The sequence below is a fragment of the Carassius gibelio genome, chromosome B23, assembly GCF_023724105.1.
Source record: "Carassius gibelio isolate Cgi1373 ecotype wild population from Czech Republic chromosome B23, carGib1.2-hapl.c, whole genome shotgun sequence".
NCBI lineage: Eukaryota > Metazoa > Chordata > Actinopteri > Cypriniformes > Cyprinidae > Carassius > Carassius gibelio.
In genome coordinates this window covers 9,305,076-9,332,291 of record NC_068418.1, presented here as the reverse complement: position 1 = coordinate 9,332,291, position 27,216 = coordinate 9,305,076, and the positions used below count along the sequence as shown (strand labels likewise).

At 38.7% G+C, this 27,216-nt stretch overlaps 1 protein-coding gene across 1 annotated transcript; it reads left to right on the top strand.

The window, feature by feature from the left end:
• The first annotated feature begins 3,250 nt into the window (after positions 1–3,250).
• prpf6 (PRP6 pre-mRNA processing factor 6 homolog (S. cerevisiae)) lies at positions 3,251–22,715 on the top strand. Its single transcript, XM_052594473.1, has 21 exons — positions 3,251–3,491; positions 4,359–4,521; positions 4,763–4,881; positions 4,967–5,045; positions 5,704–5,880; positions 6,042–6,182; positions 6,262–6,356; positions 6,438–6,594; positions 12,346–12,508; positions 14,392–14,510; positions 14,598–14,816; positions 15,020–15,142; positions 16,050–16,171; positions 16,413–16,551; positions 17,438–17,557; positions 19,268–19,444; positions 19,583–19,716; positions 21,493–21,584; positions 21,671–21,785; positions 21,943–22,069; positions 22,287–22,715. Exons 1-21 carry the CDS (start codon positions 3,301–3,303, stop codon positions 22,437–22,439), a joined length of 2,925 nt encoding a protein of 974 aa, XP_052450433.1. The 5' UTR covers positions 3,251–3,300; the 3' UTR covers positions 22,440–22,715.
• The last annotated feature ends 4,501 nt before the right edge of the window (positions 22,716–27,216 follow it).

Sequence of the window (27,216 nt, the reverse complement as noted above, 5' to 3'; positions counted from 1 at the left end):
GAAACAACAGTTTTTTGTTTAAACAAGTCTTTATGGTTTTGTTTCTTTACAAACACACAGCTATTGACTTCACAAGACATTAACTGATGAGTGGTGTGGATTACTCGTGGATCATTGTGATGCTTTTATCAGCTGTTTGGACTCTCATTCTGACGGCACCCATTCACTGACAAAGTGAATTGAGAAAGTAAATAGGTTCATGTGAAGATGTTTGTGACTGAAAGCTCAGAAAGCTTGTATCAGTGTTGTACAATATGTGCAAATGGTATAAAAAATCTCCTGAACTTTCTAAAATCTTACGTAAATTGAGAATGGCGGTTGAGCGTTATGTCTGCCAATTGTTTTAACATTGACGTCATTTCAGTAAGGGCAACAGAGAAGAATGGAGAAAACATTTAATTCACATTCAAGCCTGACTGCCAAATCTTAGGCCACTGAAAGCAAGGGATTTCATAATGTATTTGAATTAAGTTGAGTGTTAAATGCACTCTGGTTCGGCAGCTATTTCTGTGAATCTATAAGCTTTGACGAACTGTCTCCTCAGCCCAGCTGATTTTCCTGATGTTGTGGGCACATTTATTAAACTGACCTGCCGAAAGCCCTCGAGTCTGATGTGACAGTGTCTGCTCTCATTATCGTCTCTACTGAGAAAACCATAGCTGCAGCATTGAAGTAGTGTGAAGATGCTTGATACATCCCGAGTGAAGAAATATGAACTTAGAATGAGCTATTTACTTCCACTTGATATGCACAGAATGATAATATTTATAATAACATTCATAAGCACATATTGAACTTTAAAATATGAGCTGTACTGCTCAATGTGTGACATTCACAAATAATGGATTCTTGAAGCTCCATTAAAAAACATTTTTATTTGAAAGTACTATTTACAAAGTGAGAAGGCTACTTTATTTTTGTGGCACTACTGTCACCAAACACTCCCCTCGTCTCCCATTGGTCAGAATAACAGAAAGTCCCGCCCCCAAACTCACACCATTGGTTCAGCCAATATCTCAGTAAGGAGCCAGTGCTTTTACACTTTTCATGGGAATTAGACTACACATGGTTAACATTTAACTGGTTAACTTTTAATTGACTCGACATATTTAGCTTTAATAACAGTAAGTACTCAAATACAAACCTTTAAGTGTTGTTCTGAAATACTTGTCACCATAGAAATCCAGCCTTTGCTGCCCTCTGTAGATCAAACTCACGTTCATGAGGAACTGTTTTCAAATGGCCCAAAGCTTTATAAATATACTTTTCACATTAGCCGGAAAATATAGATTTTTATTACTGTTAAAGGACTAACTCAATCAAAAATCTTAAAGGATAGCTAACAGAATTCAATCATAATCTTAATCCAAAAGGGTCCTATGGCAACAAATAATATATTAAATTACGTTTTGCATGCTCAGTTCTTATGTGATTCATATTCCAAGTTATTATTTGAGTCTATAAATCTGAAATCGAGTAGATGCTTTATGATAAAAATAAAGCTTTAAGTCAAACGACATACACAATATTTTAAGTTTTTTTAATATATATATATTTAATTATTATTATCATAGTGCGAACTACGGGGGAGCTAGGGGGAGCTCGGCTCCCCTTAATAAGACATGGGCTCCCCTGAAAACGAGAAATCTGAAATTTTGGGGGGTCTCAAAAAATACTGACAATGTGAATATTTTTAAGTGCAATTTCAGTTTTGTAATGTGATTATGATGGCAAAAATATTATTCATTCATGCATGACGGCGATTAAAACCTAATTAACTTCAATAAAGATTAAAGACGTCACAGCATCAAGGTGTGGGGGTGCTGCGCAGCAAATTCCATGTTAGTATGTCATAGGTTCGTAGAAAAAAATAAACGTTGGAGGCCATTTATCGTGCGCAAAGTCCTTCCATTATGCAGTTATAGCATCATAGCCAGGGCAAAAAGAAAACAAGGTAGTTCAATTAATTTTGGTATTATTAAGAAATTGTGTAGTGATAACGCACGACTGATTCACCTGCTGCAAGCACTGGTAAACCTCAAGCCAAGCCCACTGTGAAAACGCATGAAGCTGAAGAAAAGTAATCTCTGGGATCCTAACCCCTCTTGCTTCGAGTCCTCTCTCGCGTTAAACTGGAACAGCCAGCAGTGGAGAGACTGGAAGAGCCAATATACATGGCTGTGTGTTAAGGATGAAGCTTAGGGTGCATCACTTTGTAACGCGTTGTGTCAGGAGGGGGAAAAATATGGATAGCTCACAAAGTTATTAGGCCAGACAAAACTCACGGAGGCGATTGACATTTAACAACGACTCGTTTCATTTCTCCAATCGAACTCGGGCAATTGTCTGTCCCATGTTCCACCGTCCACAGCGTAACCAAAACAAAACAAACAAGATTAAAACAAAATTATTTCCAAACAGAGATTACCCGCATACATGGGGGATTCGAGTCGCGCGTGTATACATTATCATACAGAGTGCATACCGTTTTACAGGGAGCGCGCAGCTCTTAAAGGGGCCACATTTTTTTCCACTCGTTACAACTTGTAAGGACGCAAAAAACCTTCTTCTGTCTGAAAAGGTACCTGGCACGCACTTGTCTGAGGAGTGGATTAATGATTAATGCTCAGAACCAGTCGCGAAAAATTATATATATATACAGGGACAGCATTGCACACAAGATGGCCATTGAAGTGGCATTGACTAAGCAAATCTGATAAGCGATTCTGGCAAATAAAGTAATTGAGGTGAATTCTAAATTAACGGAGGAGAGCGCAACATCATTCAAGGCTGTCTTCCTGACCTATCAATTTGTGTCGATAAAGTATAATAGTGCATATTGTAGCTGTTATGTATCTTTGTAAGTCATTATATGTCCTTTTTTGAGGCACTCGTGTCGATAATGTATAATAGTGCATACATTTGTAGCTGTTGTAAGTCCTTATTTGAGGCATGCGCATGTGCACGACCTCCACCCCCCCCCCCCCCCAAAAAAAAAGAAGTGGGCTCCCCCAAAGGACACGGTATAGTTCGAACACTGATTATTATTATTATTATGATTATTAGTATGATTATTATTATTATTTTGCGTGTTATATAATCTTGTTTCAGTTATGACAGAATCATGTAACTCGCAACAAAAGCACAAAAAGCAGGTGAATTTAGGTCAAGTTACTTCACACTGCCTGTCCTGTGAGGGCGCTACAGGGCAACTACAGTATTTTAAAAGCAGACTTTTATGTCACCGGAAGCGCGTCTTTTGTTGTGCCGGAAGTGAAGCGTGTTGTCAGCAGCGCAACAATGGCGAGCGCTACAGCGAAACACCCCGCGAAAACTGCAGGCAAAGCCGCGTCCGGGGGGACCGGAGGGGCCGCGGGGGGAGCACCGGCGATGCCGCTCGCCTCTCCGCTCATGGGCGGCTTGAATAAGAAGAAGAAGCCGTTCCTCGGCATGTCTGCGCCGCTGGGATACGTACCCGGACTGGGACGAGGGTGAGAGCCCAACACACACAAACATATGATCATGACGGTCTAGAGCAGCATTAATCACGGTGTTAATCATTACAATAATAATGAATAATGACGCCTGATTTGCAGGCAGCTGTAAACAGTTAAGAACGCTGTGTTGTGTGTCGTGTGTCGTGTGTTGTGTGTCGTGATGTTTCGTTGATGCTTCGTTGATGCTTCGTTGTTGTGTTATCTGTTGTCTTGAGGTTGTTGTAATGTGTTACGTATTGTGTTGTGTCTTTATTTAAAAATGTCACATTATAGTAATATGTTATGATGCCTTATATTGTCTTGTGTTTTTGTTATTTACACTACTTTAAAACTTTGGTAAAAAAAAAAGTTTCCAAGGTTGTATTTATTTATCAAAAATACAATACAAACATTCATTAATTGCTTTCTATTTGAATACATATACATATTTAATTTATACCTGTGTTTCAAAGCTGAATTTTCTGCAGCTGTTACTCCAGTCTCCAGATTAATATTAACATCTTCTCAACAATAATCAGAAATTTTTCTTTAGCAGCAAATCACTATATCAGATTGATTTCTGAATGATCATGTGACACTGAAGACTGGAGCAATGATGCTGAAAATTCAGCTTTGCATTACAGAAATAAAATAAATTTTAAAATATATTCTCCTGAAGAAGCAGTTATTTTAAATTGTAATAATATTTCACAATATTATTGATTATGCTGTACTTTTGATCAAGAAAAATGCAGCCTTGGTGAACATAAGAGGCTTCTTTCAGTTACATTAATAATGGTTACTGTTCCAAACTGTTGACCGGTAGTATATATCGTAGTATCTTGTGTTATGTACTGAGTTGTGATGTGCTGTGCTTCTCAGTGCCACAGGTTTCACCACGCGATCAGATATCGGTCCCGCTCGTGATGCCAATGACCCCGTGGATGATCGCCACGCACCTCCTGGGAAGAGGACGGTGGGTGATCAGATGAAGAAGAACCAAGAGGAGGATGAAGAGGATCTGAATGACACCAACTATGATGAGGTACACCTGCAGTTCATCATGAATTGTGCTGAGGAGGGTCATGTTGACCTGTTCCCCTGTGTGATTGCATGCAAAAAAAAATACAAAAGAATATAAAAAAATTATATTTAATAAATATAAGGATCAATTAAGACCACAGTGAAAGGAAAAGCACTAATTTTATGTCACTTTATTGATAACTTTTTAAGATTAAAACATCATATGTACTATTATCCTGAATCTCTTCCTCTGTGTGCTCTAGTTCAATGGTTACGCAGGCAGTCTGTTCTCCAGTGGGCCGTATGAGAAAGACGACGAGGAGGCGGACGCCATCTACGCCGCTCTGGATAAACGTATGGATGAGAGACGCAAAGAAAGAAGGTGTGTGTGTGAACTTTCATCTCTCATCTGCACTTGTTGGTTGTTCTGTAGCGTCTCTTGGCTTATTTTGTTGATGTGTCTGCAGGGAGCTGCGAGAGAAAGAGGAGATCGAGAAATACCGTATGGAGCGGCCCAAAATTCAGCAACAGTTCTCAGATCTAAAGGTTTGTGTGTAACTTGGCGGGCATTGTCCTGCTGAATTATGATTTGTTTGTCAAAATGTTTCCCTAGCTACTTTGTCCTATGATTAGTATTTAGAAGATTAAAGTGTACCTAGTATGGGTTATGAAAGGTTCATATTTTGGTCTCCAACAACAAGTTGACATGTATGCAAGGACGAAAAATACTTTCTTTCTCTTATATGCATTTATTTTGACCTTACTTACTCAACGACTCCCAAACAATTTGCTCAAAGATAAATTCTTCTAAACCCTTCAGTTGAGTGATGTTAATCTGCGGTGTTTGGTCGCTTGTTCTCATCTTAATGTCTTCTTGCCTGTGATGCCTGATAAAGCAGTGTTTGTAAGCGCAGTGCTGCTTTGTGTGCAGTGTTACCGGGGAATTAGCTATTTTTAATCTCTAAAAGTTGCACCTAGTGGCAAAGAATGAATTTGCATTTTCATTGAGACCAATGGGAGAAGTGGGCGGGCAGTATGCTAATGTTTCATGTTGACATCAACAGGAAACGCTTGGAATTCTTTTTTTAAAATGACTCGTTTCAATGATTCAGAGTAGACAATAACTGAGTAATGATGCTGAAAATTCAGCTTTGATCACAGGAATGAACTACATTTTAAAATAAACTGTTATTTCTCCCCTCAGAGGAAGCTGGCGGAGGTCACAGAGGACGAATGGTTGAGTATTCCTGAGGTTGGTGATGCCAGGAACAAACGCCAGAGGAATCCCCGCCATGAGAAGCTCACACCTGTGCCAGACAGCTTCTTTGCCAAGCACCTCAAGACTGGAGAAAACCACACTTCCGTAGACCCTCTGCAGGGGGTGAGTAACATCCCGTCACCTTTCAGGTGTATCATTGTCTATAAAGAGAAAGTGAATCTAATCAAAGCAGAATGCATTGCAATAGAGGATCTATTGCACTTGAAGTTTTCATTCAAAATATGAAACGATGCCATTTCTAATTGAGCTGTTTCCTTTTTCAGCAATTTGCTGGGCTGGAGACACCCTTCCCAGGGGGCTTGAACACACCCTACCCAGGAGGCATGACACCTGAAGCTGGAGAGCTGGACATGAGGAAGATCGGACAGGCCAGAAACACTCTGATGGACATGAGGCTCAGTCAGGTGATGCACCACAGCTGGCAAACTGAATTATTCTGAAGAAAGACAGAAGTCTTCACAGAGTCTTTGTTGGTGTCTCCAGGTGTCTGACTCTGTGAGTGGACAGACAGTAGTTGATCCTAAAGGCTATCTCACTGATCTAAACTCCATGATCCCCACACATGGAGGAGACATCAGGTACCGAGTGTATTACCCTCATGAGCTTTATATCTGGGCTGTCTGTGTTGCATCTTCTAAAGTGATTCTGTGTGTGTGCAGTGATATCAAGAAGGCCCGTCTCCTCTTGAAGTCCGTGAGAGAAACAAACCCTCATCACCCTCCGGCCTGGATCGCTTCTGCTCGTCTGGAGGAGGTGACCGGGAAGCTGCAGGTGGCCAGAAACCTGATCATGAAAGGCACTGAGATGTGTCCCAAGGTGAGGCATAAATGTAGGAAGAAATGATGTACAACTAAATCAAGTTCCTGAAATACTTAAAGGGTTAGTTCAGCCAAAAACAAAAATTATGTCATTAATAACTCACCCTCATGTCGTTCCAAACCCGTAAGACCTCCGTTTATCTTCAGGACACAGTTTAAGATATTTTAGATTTAGTCCGAGAGCTCTCAGTCCCTCCATTGTAGCTGTGTGTACGGTATACTGTCCATGTCCAGAAAGGTAAGAAAAACATCATCAAAGTAGTCCATGTGACATCAGAGGGTCAGTTAGAATATTTTGAAGCATCGAAAATACAATTTGGTCCGAAAATAGCAAAAACTACGACTTTATTCAGCATTGTCTTCTCTTCCGTGTCTGTTGTGAGAGAGTTCAAAACAAAGCAGGTTGTGATATCCGGTTCACGAATCATTCGATGTAACGATGTAACAAGGGCATTCATCGGCAATGACGTTATTACGTTAAGCACAAAAGAACCAGTGAACCGTTTTCTTCCACATTCAGCCACATTAAAAAAGTTTAAAACCGCTTAAGTCATTTGTGGATTAACGCGTATTAGAGATGCGAACAGTTTAAAACGATTCAGTTCGATTTGGTGAACTGGTTCAAAAAGATCCGGTTACATCGAATGATTCGTTCGCGAACCGGATATCCAGACTGCTTTGATTTGAACTCTCTCACAACAGACACGGAAGAGAAGACAATGCTGAATAAAGTCGTCGTTTATCTATTTTTGGACCAAAATGTATTTTCGATGCTTCAAAAAATTCTAAATGACCCTCTGATGTCACATGGACTACTTTGATGATGTTTTTCTTACCTTTCTGGACATGGACAGTATACCGTACACACAGCTTCAATGGAGGGACTGAGAGCTCTCGGACTATATCTAAAATATCTTAAACTGTGTCCTGAAGATGAACGGAGGTTTGGAACGACATGAGGGTGAGTTATTAATAGAGATGTTCTGATACCCTTTTTCTCTTCCCGATACCGATTTTGATACCTGGGCTCAGAGTATCGGCCGATACCGAGTACTGATCCGATAACTGGGTGTGTATCTGTATATACAGCTGTATATACTACTAGCCCTGTGTACATTGCTAGAATAATTTTATGGTGTGCTTCAGACTGATCCTTTAATAAAACATGAAAAAATACATGGTAAACTACTGCATTCATTACAGTATTTTTATTATCTGACATGAATTTCACAGTATTATTTATTTTCTTAAGCGAAAAAGAACTTCAAATGCAGCCAAAAATCTAACACCGCAAACTAAAAAAGGTATTTTAATTTTAAAATATAAATAATACAAATATAACTGTATAAAAAAAATTGCAACAAATAAGTCTAGGAATATAAAAAATGATATATTAATCAGATAATCTCTTTACAACAAAACAAGTGAAAAACAAGCAACCGTCTAGGCATAATTATTATTATTAATAGAGACGTATTATTATTATAGAGACATACAGTAGCTAAATCTACTGTAGGCTACAACAGTAGCTTAAAGGGGGGGTGAAATGCTCGTTTTCACTCAATATCCTGTTAATCTTGAGTACCTATAGAGTAGTACTGCATCCTTCATAACTCCAAAAAGTCTTTAGTTTTATTATATTCGTAAGAGAAAAATAGTCTGTACCGATTTTTCCCGGAAAAACACGACCGGCTGAAGGCGTGACGTGTGGGCGGAGCTAAACAATCACAAGCGCCAGTAGGCTTTTGCTTTGAGAGCGTTTGGAAGTTGTGACATTACCGTGAGGAAAAAAAACCATCATCCAAAACAAACCATGGCTTACAGTCAGATTCAGCCGTTTATTTATGATCCAGAATCAGATCCAGAGGCTGAAACTGAACGAGAGCAGCAGCAGCAACGACTCGCAACGAGCGGGGCTCGAACCCGGGTCTCCGGCATGGGAGGGGACGCACTAACAAGGAGGCAGAGATATTTGAAGCAGTTTTACTCACCGCCTGCGGTTTCAACACACGATCGTGACCCTTTTTCGTTGGGATTGCATCATCCTTAAGAAATAAACGAAACGCAAATCCGTCGTCAAACTGGACCTTGTTTGTAAAACAAGCATCTTCCAAATGCAGGGAACAAACAAAAACACTTGCACAACTCCGTTGATGCTCTGTAAAAATAAACTCCATCCACTGGTCCCTTAATGCGCACGCTCTTCCGGCAGACGTGACCTCAGGACCCATATAAGGAAATTCCGCTCCATCTAACGTCACACAGAGCCATACTCGAAAAAAACTTGCCGAAACTTGTGACAAACCGGAAGGAGCATTTTTGGAACCGAAATACTCTTTCAAACGTACAACTTAATTTTTGAAACTTTGTCCATGTTTAGCATGGGAATCCAACTCTTTAACAGTGTAAAAAACTCAGTATGCATGAAATAGCATTTCACCCCCCCTTTAATATATTGTCAATTTCACTCATGTTAAACCAAACATTTATTTTAATGGTCTGCCATGAAGATCTTTGAGTGTCTGTGTTTATGATATGACAGTTTTCTCAAATGAAATGGTAAATTCTCATGAAGTGACGGTTTATGCGTTCATGTCCTCATATAGTGACACACGGCAGAGACTACAAAACAGCGAGCTCCCGCGCATCTGCGCACGTCACCCACAGAGATGTAGAATTTGCAGGAGTAATATTTAAATAGTATTTTGCAGTTTAATATTCACAGACACTGGTAAATATATTCGGCTAATGTCTGGAGCCCTGCGCTTTGACTAACACGGAAGCGACTGAACGCAGCTGCGGGTACCGAAAATACTCGGGAGTCGGTAACTACCGGTACTACAGAGACATACTGAGTGCTAACCACTGATCTATAATATAAAAGTAGCTTCACTGTCTGTTGGCAGTTTAGAACGCGATGAGCGATCCAGTCTTATATAGATCAGTGCTGCTAACGCGTTTACATTTCTTCTTCGCTGCTCTAAACAGGGTTTGCTTGTGGCAACACAGCACAACTTCCTGTGTTTGCAATGCATTCTGAGCAGTGAAGAAGAACCTGCAGCAGTTAGGCAAAGCTAGCGGTCATAACTAGGTCTTGTTTAAGAAAATGGTATCGGATCGGTATATGGGTTTATGTACTCGCCGATGCCAGAATTTGTTGTGGTATCGGAGATATTTCCGATACTAGTATCGGAATCGGAACAACTCTTGTTATTAATAACGTAATTTTCATTTTTTTATTGTTTGTCTTAGAGGTAAAAGGTAGTTTGAATTATCTTAGCAGTGTTTCATGGTTTGTGAACATCCATACACCACACTCTCTGTTGAGAGCTGACATGTAAATGTGTTGTGCGTTTTTCTCTCATTAACAAACAAAAACAAAAACAAAAATGCACACAACAAAAATAACAGCCATTAAGAAAGCATTTGACCATATTAGCTGTGTTTCCATCCACCTATTTTTATGAACAGTTAGGAGTATCGCATGACAAACCGCTGGATGGAAACACCAAGATGCACATCAAATCTAAAAAAATGCACAAAAAAGTTACATATGATTTTAGAAATGTCGTCAAATTATTTCTATGTAATTGTCTTAAACGACTGCATTCCCAAATGGTAGCATCCACCTCAAAGCAATGGCCGCATTAATTTAGTTCATCTGCTCACTCTGAGGTGCAAGTTATTCATCAAATTATTATATCAAGTGGCTTCTCCTACTTTTCTTGGTGATAGTTGGTGCTATGTTATCAGAAAGTGACGATTCTGTTCTTTTTGACTCGTTGGATGGAAACTGCTTTATTTGCAAATGTTTTATGACATTCAATTTATTACTCAAGTCAAAATTAGAATTTTTGATAGATTCATAGCTAGTAGTGTGGACATGTTTACTCTGCACTTCAGCACATTTATAGCAAGCAGCTTTACAGTATTAAACATGGGGGAAAAAACAGTGTCAATGTCACTTTCAGTTCGATTTACAACAACAGTTTCTAATATAAAGCTGCTTGTCAGTGTGTGCTTGCTTTTTCTCACGTCTGACCTTGATGAAGTGAGCAGAAGAAATGTATCAGAGAAAGATCTGCATGTCAAAGAAGGCGGAGCCCCAGAGCCACGCCTCCCTATTACATCACCGCTGCAGACCAATGGGAATGTGTTTACTAGCCAGTGCAAAGTTATCTAGAAAGTTAATTTTGGCCTGATATCTTTTCCAAACAAATTTAGTTTTTGTTTTTTAAACAGCATTACACCAGTTCTTTCTTTTATTTCACTCAAGCTAGGTGCAAGAAACCTTGATGAACATTAGAAATGGGACTCTGATGGTAAAATGGTTTAAAGTTCTTAATCACAAAAGGGTGTGACAGAATATTAGGTTTGGGTTGGATTGTCCCTGTGAAGTAAAAAGGAAGTGCTTTACTGTATGTCCAGTAGAGGGCAGCGTGTGTATGAGTCATGGATATTTTACAGCTTTAGGAATGTTGCTGTGTTGACCGCTTGCCTTAGTGATACATTTACAATCTGCAAAATCCCACTTCCCAAAATGCTGTGAATGTGGTTCAAGAACAACATGTCATGTAATCTGTGCCAGTCCATTTGTCTACTAGTGCTGACTTTGGACTCGGAGAGAAAGAACTGGGAATGAAAACACAGCGAGCGGAAACAATGTCAGGCCCTTTTGGCCCTTTTTCAGCTTCATTAAGTGTTGGGAAATTTCTGCAGGCTCATTAATCAAAGTTGAGCGCCACAGTTCAGCAGCGGAGCAGTGACATGGATGTGTCTCGAAGCCTGAGAGAGCTGACCACTTAGACAGGATGTTGGGACATGATCAGTACATTTACTGTTTCAATGGTGAAATTACATTATTTAAAAAAAAAAAAAAAAACCTTGTTTAATTGAAATTATGACAGCATAAATTTGATATCTGCAATTTATTAAAAGTTTGACAAATTTAATTTTAAGGCCCCTATGAGATATATATATGTGTGTGTGTGTGTGTGTGTGTGTGTGTGTGTGTGTATATATATATATATATATATTTTTTTTTTTAATTCAGTTTTATTTGTTTATTTTTACCAAATACTCTATTTTCCATTTGTTTTTCTGGATTACATTTAAATTGTTTAATTTAATTGTAATAGTCAAAAGCATCTCTAAGTAATTGGTCTTATATAATAATTTTTTTGGTTTGTTTTTTTGTTTCAGAAATACTGTGTTTTGTATTAAAACAGTTTCTGCTAAATTCTGGTACATAAATATTCCTTAAATTATTTTTTAATAATTATTTGTAGTATTAATACTATCATTACATTTAATGTATTTGTCACGGTTTCTTCAAGTCAACCAAGCTTTTATTTTGTCGTGTTGCTGTGAAGACCTTTATGGTTTTTATTTTGTGATATGATGATAATTTCTTGGTGAATGCTGATGAAGTGACTCTCAGAGCAGTGTTTATGTGGTCATGTACTCACATAATGAAGAGGCTGAAAACCCTGTGAGTGTCACGCGTGCTTCAGTATGTGTTAAATCTGTGCCATTCATTCAAACAGAGTCAAGCAGAAACATGCATAACTTCATGAATGACTCTTTATTAACCAATTCCGAAACTAAATAGATTTTTTGGCTTCCTCATCATTTTTGTTTCTCTTGAGCCCTGCTGAAGATGTTATCTGCTTTAACTGGTTAATATAGTGTTTATTTGTGTGTCTTATGTTCATCTTCGTGTGTGTGTGTGTGTGTGTTGTCTGTGCAGAGTGAGGATGTTTGGCTGGAAGCCGCCCGGCTGCAGCCCGGAGACACGGCGAAGGCAGTAGTTGCCCAGGCGGTGCGTCACCTCCCTCAGTCTGTGCGCATCTATATCAGAGCTGCGGAGCTCGAGACGGACATCAGGGCCAAGAAACGAGTGCTCAGGAAAGGTCAGTGCCTCTCTGTCTGTCTCTCTTCCTCCACTCCTCTTTAGGTTTCTCTTTCCACTGTCACCTGCTTTTTTTCAACCTGCATACCTGTGTGACAGTGACAGATGAATTGTTAGTTATGTATGAAAACTCTATCCGTCTCAGCTTGTTAAAACGTCCTGAATCTCCCCCTTGTAATGAAGTATCTCTTTAAACAGGCTGACTGTTCTACTTCATCAATGTCTCTGCCTTGATCAGCTTGTTAACTCTGTAAAGTGATGAGAGGGAATTAGTTGTCAATAAAGATTTAATTTTTGTAACCGTTTGATTATAATTAATGACGTGATTCATAATAAGTGTTTGCACAGCAGTGGTTTTTGCATTTTCTGGAGAACGTTTGAGTGCTTGCCCATTGAAATTGGCCATTCATGTGTTTCTTGCAAACCTGAGGAGTGAATGTGAATGTGTAGACGGATTCAACGGCAACAACATAAACAAACGTTACTGTGCGTGCACGCTTTTGTGGCCCTAACTTTACTTCCGGAGGAATAGAATCAGTAACGGCTAAGTAGTCCCTCAAGAGTAGATGGTGGCTTTTTGATGAAAAGCAAAATCAGTTTGCCGCATAAATCAGATTTACTGAAAATGCTAATTAATTATCTGCCAGCAGGAGGTGCTTTAAAGCGGGAAGAACAGAGGTTTCCCCATTAACTGCTCTACACAATGCAGCACTGAGCTTACAAATGCTATTTTATCCGGCATATAACATGCAAGACGAAATGTTAATTACATAAAAAAATGTATAGACTAATTAAAGATAGTCTTTCTTCAGAAATACAGTGATATAAAAACACCCGCGCCTCGTTTTGATCTTTAAAGGTACAGTACAAGCTCATGTTTATTCAACAAAACCTTTTGGAAAATCAGTCAGTTTTTATATTGTGAGCACCACAAATAAATAAATGTATGGGAAACACATCCCACAGCACAACCACCTGAGCCCAGCTTTAGTCTACCCATCACTTTAACTGCTTTTGCAGACGGCGCTATAGCCAGACTGATAAACAAACACCAGATTTATGTATAACATGCATAATCATTTATTAGGCTGAAATTCGTGGTTTATTGTTTTATACAACATTTTCATTTAGTATTTGAGCTCCTGGAGTTGTTTAAACCTTAGTTTTTACACTTTAGGATGTTAGTATAGACGTTGGCTTGGTTTCAAAGCAGTGTTTCTTTGCTATTGTAAACAATAGAAAACCAAGTTTCTGCACACATGCAACATGAGCAGTTTTTAATTTAATTTGAAGCAAAAACAGAATGATTAGACTTCAGTTTTGTGAAACTATACTTAAAAATATCAGCATGAAACAGAAACAGAAACGGCAGACGAACTGAACGAGACGCAGATTCACTCTCTGCCAGCAGGTGGAGCTTGAAGCGTTTCCTTGGTTTCCGCTGTAAACAAAACAGCACTGCACTTATGAACTTTAATATGCGTTACACAGAGACAAGATGAAAAGACAATATACCTTTTCTAAAGACGGTAAGTTCCCCTCAGACATGCATTCATATAAACTCCTACCCTAAAATGACTTGCGATTTGTTTTGCAACTCAACTGATTTGAATCCTCATGTTTGAATCAATTTTCAACCAGCTTGTGGTTAATCATTACATCCCTAAATATCATTCAACGGACCTCTCCAGACCCCCATGAGTCAGTTAGTCTCTTAAGATATCAGATAACTTGAACTTTTTATACTTATTTATTGTTATTTAGAGATCTAGTTCAAATAATCCCAAACAGGAGTAATGTGATGCTTGATCATTTTTGTTTAATCATTAAAAAACTTTGTGTCTGTATACTTCCTTTTTTCCCGATATCTACATGTCTCCACAGCTCTGGAGAATGTGTCGAAGTCGGTGCGTTTGTGGAAGATCGCTGTTGAGCTGGAGGAGCCAGAGGATGCAAGGATCATGTTGAGCAGAGCAGTCGAGTGCTGTCCGACCAGCGTTGAGGTACACACACCACCTTAATCAGCCAGAACCCATAAACCTCTTTATGGCCCATAAATCAGACAGCTCTGTTGTGCTTGTCCTCCGTAGCTCTGGCTGGCTCTGGCCCGGTTAGAAACCTATGAGAATGCCCGTCGTGTTCTGAACAAGGCCCGTGAAAACATTCCCACCGACCGCCATATCTGGATCACCGCTGCCAAGCTGGAGGAGGCCAACGGAAACACACAGATGGTGGAGAAGATCATCGACAGAGCCATCACCTCCCTCAGGGCCAACGGCGTGGAGATCAACCGCGAGCAGTGGATTCAGGTCTGACATCTCAATCTTTAAGAGCTCAGATGGCTCAGTGACATGCTTGACTAAATACTCAATGGTTTCAAATGTGCAATGCATATATGCAAAGACAGATTCCATAAGGACAGGATCAGGTTTCTCAGTTAAGTTGCATTGTCATAAGAAAAAGAAAAATATTATATCAGGAAGTGTTAATTCAAAGCTGGTGTCTGTCTCAGGATGCAGAGGAGTGTGATAAGGCTGGCAGCGTGGCCACATGTCAGGCTGTGATCAGAGCGGTGATTGGGATTGGCATTGAAGAGGAGGACTGCAAACACACATGGATGGAGGACGCAGACAGTGTAAACATCCTCTCACCTTTACACTCCCACATTCTGCTTTCATTCAGCACCACCTGATCGCTTATTACAGACATTTCTGATCATTGAACTATGATAATAACAATTTATATCAGAACATTTAAAGGGATAGTTCACCCAAAGATGAAAATGCATTAATGCCTTTGTTCTGTTAAACACAAAAAAGATATTTTAAAGAATAGTGAGCAGACAGTTGCCGGTAGCCATTTTTTTCCCCATACTATAGTAGTCAATGGCTTCAAGCAACTGCTTGTCTCTCTTCAAAATATCATCTCTTGTGTTCAGCAGAAGAAAGAAACTCACATTGGTTTGGAACAACATGAGGGTGAGTAAATGAGGATAATTTTCATTTCATTGGATGAACTGTCCCTTTAATGTCTTTTTATCTTTTACCGTTAGTTTGGTCGTGTTACAAGTAAAACTACATACATTTTTCTAAAGGGATTTTTAGCAATAACTTGCAAGCCTTTAAAAACAGATATAAGTAGTGTGAGCTTTGTAGTTGTAAATCAGTATTTTTCATTGAGGCTCTTTATTTACATTATTTCAAATGATTTCTTCTGATTCAATCTGAATTTGTGGTAAAAATTACATTACTCATGATTCTGTACAGAAAAATTGCACTAATCAGAAAGTAGAGAAGAGCAAATCTCCAAAAAAAAACAACAACAACCCCGCAGTGAACCCCTTGTCTTTATATCCGTAGTTGCAATAAACTTAAAATAAATTTCCTATAAATAACTAATTTGATTACGTCTCTTGAAATGGTTCATGCGACTAGTTTTTGAACTCAATAAAGCCATTAAGTGCATAGTGTTGTTTTGTGGGCGAGCACTAATGCACACTGTCACTGTGATATCTGCTGCTGATTGGTTGTGTTTTGTCGTAGTGTGTGGCTCATGGCGCTCTGGAGTGTGCGCGGGCCATCTACGCTCATGCGCTCCAGGTCTTCCCCAGCAAGAAGAGCGTCTGGCTGAGAGCCGCTTACTTTGAGAAGAACCACGGTACACGGTGAGAAATACTCACTGGCTCTCTACACACAGCCCGACATGATTGAAGTCTGCTTTTATTGGCTGGAGGCAGGAAGGCAATGAGGCCAATTGGAGCTTGCTCATTTAAAATGGTTCTAGATCAGAACACTTGCTGTTATTGAAGCCAATCCTAATCTAATCTTTTGATAGTATTCCATAGTTATGTTCATTGTTCTAAATCTCTCTCTCTCTCTCTGTCTCTGTCTCTCTCTCTCTCTCAGAGAGTCGTTGGAGGCTCTGTTACAGAGGGCCGTGGCTCATTGTCCTAAGGCTGAGGTGTTATGGCTAATGGGTGCTAAATCGAAATGGTTAGCGGGCGATGTTCCTGCAGCCAGAAGTATCCTGGCTTTGGCTTTCCAGGTGAGTGTCGCTCCCCTTCAGCTCTTCAAGCCCCATGACTGCATTATTTGTAGCAAGCATCGTTATTGAAAGCATTGTCATGATGAAGCAACAGCACAAGATATATTTCTTTGTGCTGGATTTGTACAAAAGCATTTCACAAAAGGCCTGTGAAGCACAGTGGTTGGCTTCATTCTTGATTCACTCGCTTTTATTTATTTAATATGAACTGTTAACGGATAGATTACAGTTCAAAAGTTCAGGCTTGATAACATTATTTAAATGTTTTAAAAGAATTGTGAATTTAAAATGACTCTTTTTCTATTTTAGTACGATTTAAGATGTAATGTATTTCTGATGCAAATCTGAATTTTGACTATGGTTACTCCGGTCTTCAGTGTCAGATATGCTCATTTGCTGCTTTAGGAAACATATCAGATTACCTTTTTGTGGAAACCATGCATTTATTCAGGATATATGCACATTAATCTGATGCATAGAGTGTTCAGAAGAACAGCATTCATTTGAAATGTTGATACTTTGATTTAAAGTCTAAAATACATTATGGTCTCTTTTGAAAAGTGTAATGCATCATTACCGAATATTCATTTAAAGTAGATAAATAGAAACGGTTCAAATTCATTTAGATTCCCTCACAAGTAGGTGTGAAAAAACAACAGAAACTTTTGATTCAGTGTTGACTTAGTCATAACATTGACTTAACTGAAAGAGCACCAAACATGCAAGAACTGTATGCAAAACGTCAAATTAAAGAAGCAGAACTCTAAACTGCATTTCAGGGCTTATTTCCTGAAACTAAGCAGCTTTTACTGTATCTTAAGTGTTGACTGGGACGATGGCCAGATAAAACTCATCCCGCCTCTTTCTGGTTTTCTCTTGGTGTCAGGCTAACCCCAACAGTGAGGAGATCTGGCTGGCTGCCGTCAAGCTGGAATCGGAGAATAACGAGTACGAGAGAGCGCGCAGGCTGCTGGCCAAGGCCCGCAGCAGCGCCCCCACCGCCAGGGTGAGCGGGCCCTTGAGTGTCAAATAGATGTAACCGCTGCTGTGTCATGCTGGGGACACCCGTCTGCTGGGAACACATCGTTTCGGTTCTGCATGTTATGATTTCTCTTGTTTTGATTGCCAGAGATAAGTGATGAGATCAGTAGATGAGGGGTGAGTCACCCTGCAGAAGTGATTGTGCAACAGTGTTGAATGGGACGCTAGTGGGAAGACGGTTTACCAAGGCATGGCTAGTTCAAGGCCTTTGGCCATTTTGCTGGTATCCATATCAGGATTGTGCATGAAACTAGGCTGTGCGAGATGAGGCTAGGTTCAAGGTTGAACTAATAATCCTAATAATATTTCATCTAAAAAGTGTCCCACTGACGAATTGGATTACATTAGGCGCCATGTCAAATGAAGGGTTTAGTTGTGTCATCACTGAATGTGACTCATTTTCATTTCAGTTAAATTAGATTTTTTTTTTTTTTTTTTGCTAAAGCACACTCAGGTTGCTCTGCAAAACATAATTATATTAAACCATCAAGGTAAAAGCTTTAATATTCAGAAAATGATTGATCAGCTTAAGTCTGCGGTGGTTTAGCCCAAAGCATCTGACACTTTTCCACACAACTACTATTTTAATAAGACGCTTGATTATAGTATAATTAAGAGCCTGTTAAATTTTCTTAATACATTTTAATAGTATATAATTTCATAATTAAAATAAGTATACAATGCTTAATTTAATACTTTCTTTTTGAAGCTTTAATATTTTAAATTAATTTATTTTAAGTCCATATAATTTAAATTAGTTTTTACTTCAGTTTTAGTTCTTGTAATACAAGTTAAACTAAATGAGAAATGTTCCTATTCAAACTGCTGAAGTAAAAAAAAAAGTACAAAATATATATCTAATATCACTTAATGTTTGACTTTAAGAAAGGAGAAAAGTTTTTTTATGTTTTTCAGTTAAATATAACAGTCACTGATATATTACATTTAGACATTTTATATATATATATATATAGTGTGAATATATACATGTGTGTGTGTGTGTGTGGTTTTTGTTTATAAAAAAAATAATAAAAAACCTAAATCTATTATCATTTAGCAGTTTTTAAGGTTGTTACTTTACCCCACACTCACATAGAGAAACCGAAAGCTATTTTCGACTTTGCATATAAAGTTCAGCTGTGAGATGTGACTAAAATGACCTTAAAAACCCTGATGTTGACTCTGCGTCAGAGAATGAACATGTGAGACCGATGCACCAGAAGCTGATTGTGTCAAACGAGGTCTGTAAGTGGATGGTAACCTCCTCACAGCAGATGTGCTTGCTCTGCACACTATAAAGGAGCGTGGGATTTTTGGGAGTAAATGGTGCAGATGGAAGGTGTTAGAATGGCCTCTTGCCTGGGCTTGTTTAACTCTTGGCTCCAGGAAAGAGTGTCAGCATCTAGACAAATATCACCGGATCAAATGTACCTCAAGCACTTGGCAGGATTCCTCATAAGTGATAATGTTATCAAAAAAAATAAAATACACTTATGTTTTTCCTGCATCTATGGAAACTAGCCATGTGAGCTTCATACGGGAAAAGGATTATGAAAATCTCTCTGGCTGTTTGTTTGCACTCAAGAACACCTTTATGCATCTTACACATCCTTAATAAATGATGTTAAAAGCTTTAAATGAGTTGTCATAAGTGTTTTCTGTGTGCCGCTCGCAGGTGTTTATGAAGTCGGTGAGGCTGGAGTGGGTGCTGGGGAATATTGAGGCGGCACATGAGCTTTGTACCGAGGCCCTGAAGCACTATGAGGATTTCCCTAAACTCTGGATGATGAGAGGACAGATCGAGGAGCAGTCAGAGAACATCGATAAAGCACGAGAGGCCTACAACCAGGGAGTACGTTTATGGGCTCTGGAGAAGATGCCGTGCTATAATTAAATTCTGTTCTGTATAATATTAGGATCAATCATTTTTCAGTGGGCATTAGTGATGATGGTGTTCCTCTAATGGCTTCTCTCTGCTGTGTCCGTTCAGCTGAAGAAGTGTCCTCACTCCATGTCATTATGGCTGCTCCTGTCTCGGCTGGAAGAGAGAGTCGGGCAGCTCACACGCGCTCGAGCCATCTTAGAGAAAGCTCGCCTCAAGAATCCACAAACCCCTGAGATCTGGTGAGAAACCATGACAAATTCAGTGATGTTATTGGTAACCAGAACTAAAGCTACTTGGCTTTAAATGTCAAAACTTTATATGTTCTCAGTAGGGCTGGGAAAATAAATCGATGCATCGCGAATCGAGAAATGATACAGCGTAGATTCTGAGATTTTCCGAATGCATCGCGATTCTTTCTTGAATCGATTCTGATCGTAAATTTTAACAGCAGACGGCACTGCATGCTTTAGAAACACCCGTACTCTGCTCGTTTCCAAATCATTACACACACTTGAACCTAAAATAATCATTCATAAAATTCAAAAAGCGCTATTACAAAGGTGTTCTCAGTTGGCTGTGTTTATATTAATCTTGCATCATAAAAGCATTCTAAGATCAAGGGAAATTACATGACTCAGCCGAACGCACAAGCACTCTTCTTCATGAGCATTTGAGTGTGTGGATAACTAGATTAGAGCGCCATCTGCTGTTAAAATTTAAGCTCAGAAATGATTCCAGAGGAATTGCGGTGCATTGATTTATCGTCCCAGCCCTAGTTCTCAGCATCTAAATTAAATAAGTACCATATTTTCCGGACTATAAGTCGCACTTTTTTTCATAGTTTGGCTGGTCCTGCGACTTATAGTCAGGTGCGACTTATTTATCAAAATTAATTTGACACGAATCGAGAGAAATGAACCAAGAGAAAACATTACCGTCTCCAGCCGCGAGAGGGCGCTCTATGCTGCTCCTGTAGTCTACACTGAAGACACAGAGCGCCCTCTCGTGGCTGTAGACGGTAATGTTTTCTCTTGGTGCTTGGTTCTAAATAAATGCGACTTATATTTGTTTTTTTTTCCTCATCATGACGTATTTTTGGACTGATGTGACTTCTAATCATGTGCGACTTATAGTCCGTAAAATGTGGTACTGAAATTACTCAAACTAACTGCAATTAAATAAAGCTACATTACAAAAGAAGATAAAAGCATGTAATGAAAATATTATATTTATATAAAATAAAATTGTATCATGGACTTCATATCATACTACTTCATACTATCATATTGTGAGATTTCAGTATCATTACATCCCTAATAGTATATCAATATTAACATAAAACTGGTCAAATGTACTTGTACAAAGCCTATACGAAAGAGTAGCTAATTATACTTTTTGAATGTTTCTTTATGACAAAATTAATAGACAAGTGGCATAAGGATAAATACTACTATGACAGTGGCTTAGCTAATGAATATTAACTAGATTGATGACATTGTCACAGAATACTCCAGAACAATTCAGTCACATAACCTTAAAAATATTCATGAGGAATGCCTTTTCCATATGCTAGCTTCCTAGCAACTAATTGGTAATAAAAACTATTTTTGCAAATCACTTAAGCTGGGTTTTAAGTGTAGGGGTTTCCAGTCCTGTTCCTGGATGGACCCTTTCCAGCTGATTTTGGTCCGAGCCTCACATAAACTCTGAACCTGAACCAGCTAATCAAGTGCTTCGAGATCATTAGGAACTCTTTTTAGAGTGAAACTCTGCTGGGATGAGCATGCCACTTCATTAATATTCATGAGCCCAGCCCTCATCACCGTAGCACGTGTTCATTCACCTCTGGGTGCTGTCTGATTGACAGCTTGGCATGAACAACTTGGATCCATCTAAGACTTACTGACAGAACTACTTTGCGTTGAAAAGTACATGCAATAATTACTTGACAAGTCCTTGAAAATCTCACCAAAACAATGCTATTTTATATACAACGATCTCAATTTCTTTGGCAGGCTGGAGTCTGTCCGACTTGAATACAGAGCTGGATTGAAAAACATCTCCAACACGCTCATGGCCAAAGCCCTTCAGGAGTGTCCTAACTCTGGTAAGCCACGCTTTCTTCAGCCCTGAACTGATCCGTCAGGAGCCTCGGCACACTTTCACCCCTCAACCTTTGCTTCTTCCTGTCAGGTATCCTGTGGGCTGAAGCCGTGTTCTTGGAGGCCAGGCCTCAACGCAAGACCAAGAGTGTTGACGCTCTGAAGAAGTGTGAACATGATCCTCATGTGCTTCTGGCTGTGGCCAAGTAAGTCTCCTGACCCGGCTCTTGCCAAACTTCTCCCTGTTTCCAGTTTACCCACCCACATTCCTCCCTTATTTTTTTTTTTTTTTGCTTGTTTGACAAAAACGGTCCGAACTTTTTAGTTCCATTGATACCATTTCTGTGTTTGTGTATCCTGCAGACTGTTTTGGAGCGAGAGGAAGATAACAAAGGCACGAGAGTGGTTTCTGCGGACGGTAAAGATCGAACCAGACTTGGGCGACACCTGGGCGTTCTTCTACAAGTTTGAGCTTCAGCACGGCACAGAAGTAAGACGTTTTGCTGCTGTTATGCGATAATAAGTTACTAACTAGTTTAGGCACAGACACTTGGAATGAAGTTCTTCATCCAAAAATGTAAATTCTGTCATTTCTTCATCATCTCATTTCACTGATTCCTTTGGTGGAAGACGAAAAGAGGTGTTTTGGAGGATGTTCTGCTTTGCTGTGTCCCGTCTCCTGACTCTGGTGTTGTTCTGTCTCTCAGGAGCAGCAGCAGGAGGTGAAGAAGCGCTGTGAGAACGCAGAGCCGCGGCACGGTGAGCTGTGGTGCGCTGAATCCAAACACGTTCTCAACTGGCAGAAGAACATCGGAGAGATCCTGGTCCTCGTGGCTTCAAAGATCAAAAACACCTTCTGAACTGTGGGACTGATAGCGGATTCACAAATCTGAGCATGTTTGGTTTAGCAAATATGTTGTTTTTAGAGAATCTGTGGACCAGTGGTTTTGTTTTGTCTAGTCATTATTATTATTATTTTTTTTCATTTTTTATGTGTTGTGATTCAAGGCTGTCTCCCAGAGATATAAGTCTCTTTTGAACATTAATATCTGACACACTCTTACTCTGCTTCTCATGATGCTAATGTGTAAATGTGCTGCTTATCGGAAAATAAATGAAGTCCAGTCTGTTTCAGATGTCAGTGCTTCTGTGCTGGTGATTTGGGCATTTCTCAGTCGTCCTGGTTTTACGTTGGCTTGATAAATCCAGCTTTCTATAATTCTGCAAATATATTTGTTTTCCTTTTTAAATAATGTGTTATCTCTAACAATTTCTTCTAAAGCTGCTAAGCTACATCCACCAGTCATTCGGCATCTTCTGAATGTAAATTTTCTGTTTGCACGTTTTGTTACACCAAAGTAGTGAATGGGTGCCGTCAGAATGAGAGTCCAAACAGCTGATAAAAACATCACAATAATCCACACCACTCCAGTCCATCAGTTAATGTCGTGTGAAGTGAAAAGCTCCAGTAAAACATCATCTGGTCTGAATCAGGAAAGAAGGATCTGGTGAAAACCGCTTGTTCTGAACAAATACATAGATGGATTTAAGGATTTTGTCACTGAAGGAATTGGATTATTATGGATGTGTGTATTTTGAACGGAAGCTATGGTTTGGTTAAAAATGTCTTTGATGGATTTGTTTCTTACAAACACACAGCTTTTCACTTCACATGCCATTAACTGATGGACTGGAGTGGTGTGGATTATTGTGATGTTTTTATCAGCTGTTTGGACTCTTATTCTGACGGCACCCATTCACTGCAGAGCATTCATTGGTGTGCAAGTGATGTAAAGCTACATGTCTCCAAGTCTGTCCGGATGAAGAAACAAACTGATTTTGGATATCTATTAAATGAGCTGATTATATAATGTGTAAAGTTCAGAAAGAAGAGATTAGAGGTGGGCCTGCTGTATAGGACCCCCGCCTGTGATGACCCTGACTACAATTAATCTTACATAAGTCATTACACACAATAATTTCCACCTATAAGCACAGCAATTTCCTTAAAGGAAATCAAATCCAGTGTGAAACTTGCATGTAGTGGTTTTATCAGCCTGACACGAACCACACGGCCGCGTTGAAACCTGACACAAACGTCTGGACACCATCAAAGATTAAAGGATCTGTCCGTCCACATATTAATCAGTGTAAATAACGAGTCATTTCCTGATCTCAGCCGTGTCCGGTGAAGAATCAAAGCCTTCCCTTCGGCAGCGGACACTCCAGTGGGGTTTATAAAGTCATCTCGCGCCGAAACCGAAACAAAGCGCAAAGTTGATTGATCGCGGAAGTTTTCTCGACTTGATCAGACTAGAGATCTGGTGAAACCCAAAGCGCGATGGCAGCAGCGCGTGACGGCTGAGACGCACTTCTCTCGCCAGTGCTGGAATGGACGCGCATCGACGCAACCCTCGCCGGAGCTCCAGCTCACACTAGACCCGAACAAGTACTTAAGGTTGTTGCGTTATTTCGCCTCGCTCGGACCGTTGTTGAAGTTTTTCTGCGGGAAACATGTAAGAGGCGTTGGACGCCGCTGGACCATGTCCACCTTTCCAAGCCTTGACTGGTGCGCGCCAGAGTCCCTCATCATCCCATGGTCAATGGTAAGAGCCCACTGCATCACTGCTTCTGTTCAGAGCCTCGGGCAGCAGATACACGGATTCGTGACCAGACTAACTGAGGAGAGTGGAGTTAGCACTGCTGTCTATGGTTAGCACACTGTAAATTAACCAGCTTACGCGCAGAAATATTACCAGGTAATCGAACACGTGCGTTTAGAAAGCTTGAGTGACACAAACTGCATAATTTAATATAAATATTTTATATATTTTTTTACTTGAATACATGCTTATGTACGTATCAAAGTATATATTTTACTCTTCTATTATATAAATGATAAACTTCAAAAACATTAACTGTTCCTGTGGCTCAGTACGACCAAGTTAACGCAACATTCGTCATGCAATAGTGAGGAAAAATAATATGTGCGATTTAAATTGATTTACTTTTACTTGGTTTGGTTTAACGGCTCAATAATATTATCTATATAACTACATGATATATTATTACAGTTAGTCCGAGTTCTATTCAGGATGGGACTTCCAACTTTATTATTTTTTAATAATATTTTTTTAAACTTTATTTATTTATTTATATATATATATATATATATATATATATATATATATATATAATACAAGAAGCCCTTTATATTTTACTTCTTTCCTCTTATTGAGAAATTTGTTTATGTATTTATTTATGTCTAGTGACAATCGTATTAAAACATAGAGGGTGTGACGAATCTGCCATTTTTCAATTCAACTCTTTTATTTTTTATTATTTTTTTTTAAATGCGTCCTGTTTAATATGCCGTGATCAGAATAATAAAATAATGACAATTAAAAACAGAGGCTTTAAATGTGGTATTTTTTTTGAATGATGTATCAGAATTCTAATATTATATGATATGATATAATATTATAATACAACAGTAATAGAGCTTGTATAATTTTTTTATTTTAGCTAGTTGTAGGCCTACGTGTGTGTATTGACAAGTTTTATAATCTCATGTGACTTTATAGCAGCCATATAGCAAATGCACTTTGATTTGTAGTGGACAAGTCTGTATAAAATATTCAAAAACTCTATGTGTGTTATATATGTATATAAGACTAGGGATGAGATAGCGTGTCTAGATGTTGAATGCAGATGTAAAGCGCAGTGTTGTTGATGCTGCAGATGTGTGTGTTGTGTGCAGTGTGTGAGCAGGCCTGCTGTGTGTGTGACTGTAATGCTGCTGCTCACAGCGGCCCACAGTAAACGTGCCTGTGATTACACTGCCATCATCAGCACCTACAGGGCTCTCATCCTGGTGGAGCTCCAAAGCCTGGTGAGTGTCATCTCATGACCCCACTTCATCTGTTCAGACAGACGGTGTACATCTGACTAGCTGGGGCTGCCTGACCGTCTAACGTGTTATATAAGCATTTAAAGTGTGAAGTAGTGAGATTGTGTGTGTATATGAGGTCACTAGCTGCCCTCTTCTGGTGATGTGATGGAGATGTACTGTGTTTTGTTTCTCTCTCTGCCAGAATCTGACTGGTGCATTGGACATATCGAAAGAAAAGGACCACTGTCCGTCTGAGAAGGTACAGCCACCTGTACATGACTACATGTATGTTTCCCTAGCGTCTTTGAAGTTTCCAGAGACAGTTGCCCCTGAGCTGTTCTCTGTTTAGCGGTGTCTTGATAGTCGATGCCGTGTGTTTTGCTGGTAGGTGCACCGTATCCTGCGATATATCTATAGCATGACCCAGATCTTCAGCTGCTTGAGTGAACGTCAGAGACAGCATGCAGATCACATGACGAAGGTGGTGGGACAGATGGAGCAGCTCATCACAAGAAACTGCCGCAAGCCAGAGAGACTGGTAAAATATTCATATCTGTCTGTTTGTCGACCGAATGTCAAAATAGAGTGAGTCTTAATTATTATAAACTGAAATGAACAGGGTAAAATGATCTAGAACCTTGATTGTTTGTTTGTCTGTCTAAGTAAAGTGTATTTATTTATAAAAGTTAATCTGAACAATTATAATCTGAAATAGATTTAGGATGACATGATTTAGAAATGTGAAGTTACATAATCAAAATACATTTAATCTGAATAATTATGATTTGAAATACACTGAGGATGATGATCTAGAAATGTGTTGATTTATTTATTTGTTGATCGAATAATCAAAAATGTATAAAAAATATTGTTTGTTTGTTTGTTGATTGAATAATCAAAATAAAGCATATAATTACAAAATGAATATTATAATCTGAAATAAACATGATCTTGAAATGGATTTATTTGTTTATTAATTGATTAAAATAAACTAAATTATTATGATCTAAAAATGAAAATAGGATAACATGATCCAGAAACGGATTTGTTTATTTATTTGTGATCGAATGATCAAAATCTATTTATGATAATTGACTGAATAATCAAAATAAACTTGTCTGAATAATATCAGAATACGATCTGAATGGTTCTAATCTGAAATAAAGGGTAAAATTATCTAGAAATGTATGTATTTAAAAAAAATGTTAGGAATGTCAGTGTAATGATTTTTAATTATTTTTTTGTTTGTTGATTCAATAATGAAAATAAAGTAGTGCTGTCAATCAATAAATCGCATCCAAAATAAACTTTTTTTTTGTTTACAAAATATACGTGTGTGTATTATGTATATTTATTATGTGTATATAAATACACAGGCATGTATGTTTAAGAAAAATATGTTATGTTTATATATTAATTATATTTGTATATGATATAAGAATATAAATTAATATGCATGTAAATATAAACTGTATGTGTGTGTACATATATATATATATATATATATATATATATATATATATATATATATATATAAAATTCAATAACACATTTCACATATACATATATTTTATTTTGGATGCGATTGATCATTTGACTGCACTATAATAAAGTTGATCTGAATTATAATAATCTGAAATGTAGAGAGGATTTAACATGATGTAGAAATATGTATTGTTTCGCAGGCAAGTAGACGGAAAAAAGCATCTTGCAAAGCAGGGAAGAAGGGAAAAGGAAGACGGCGG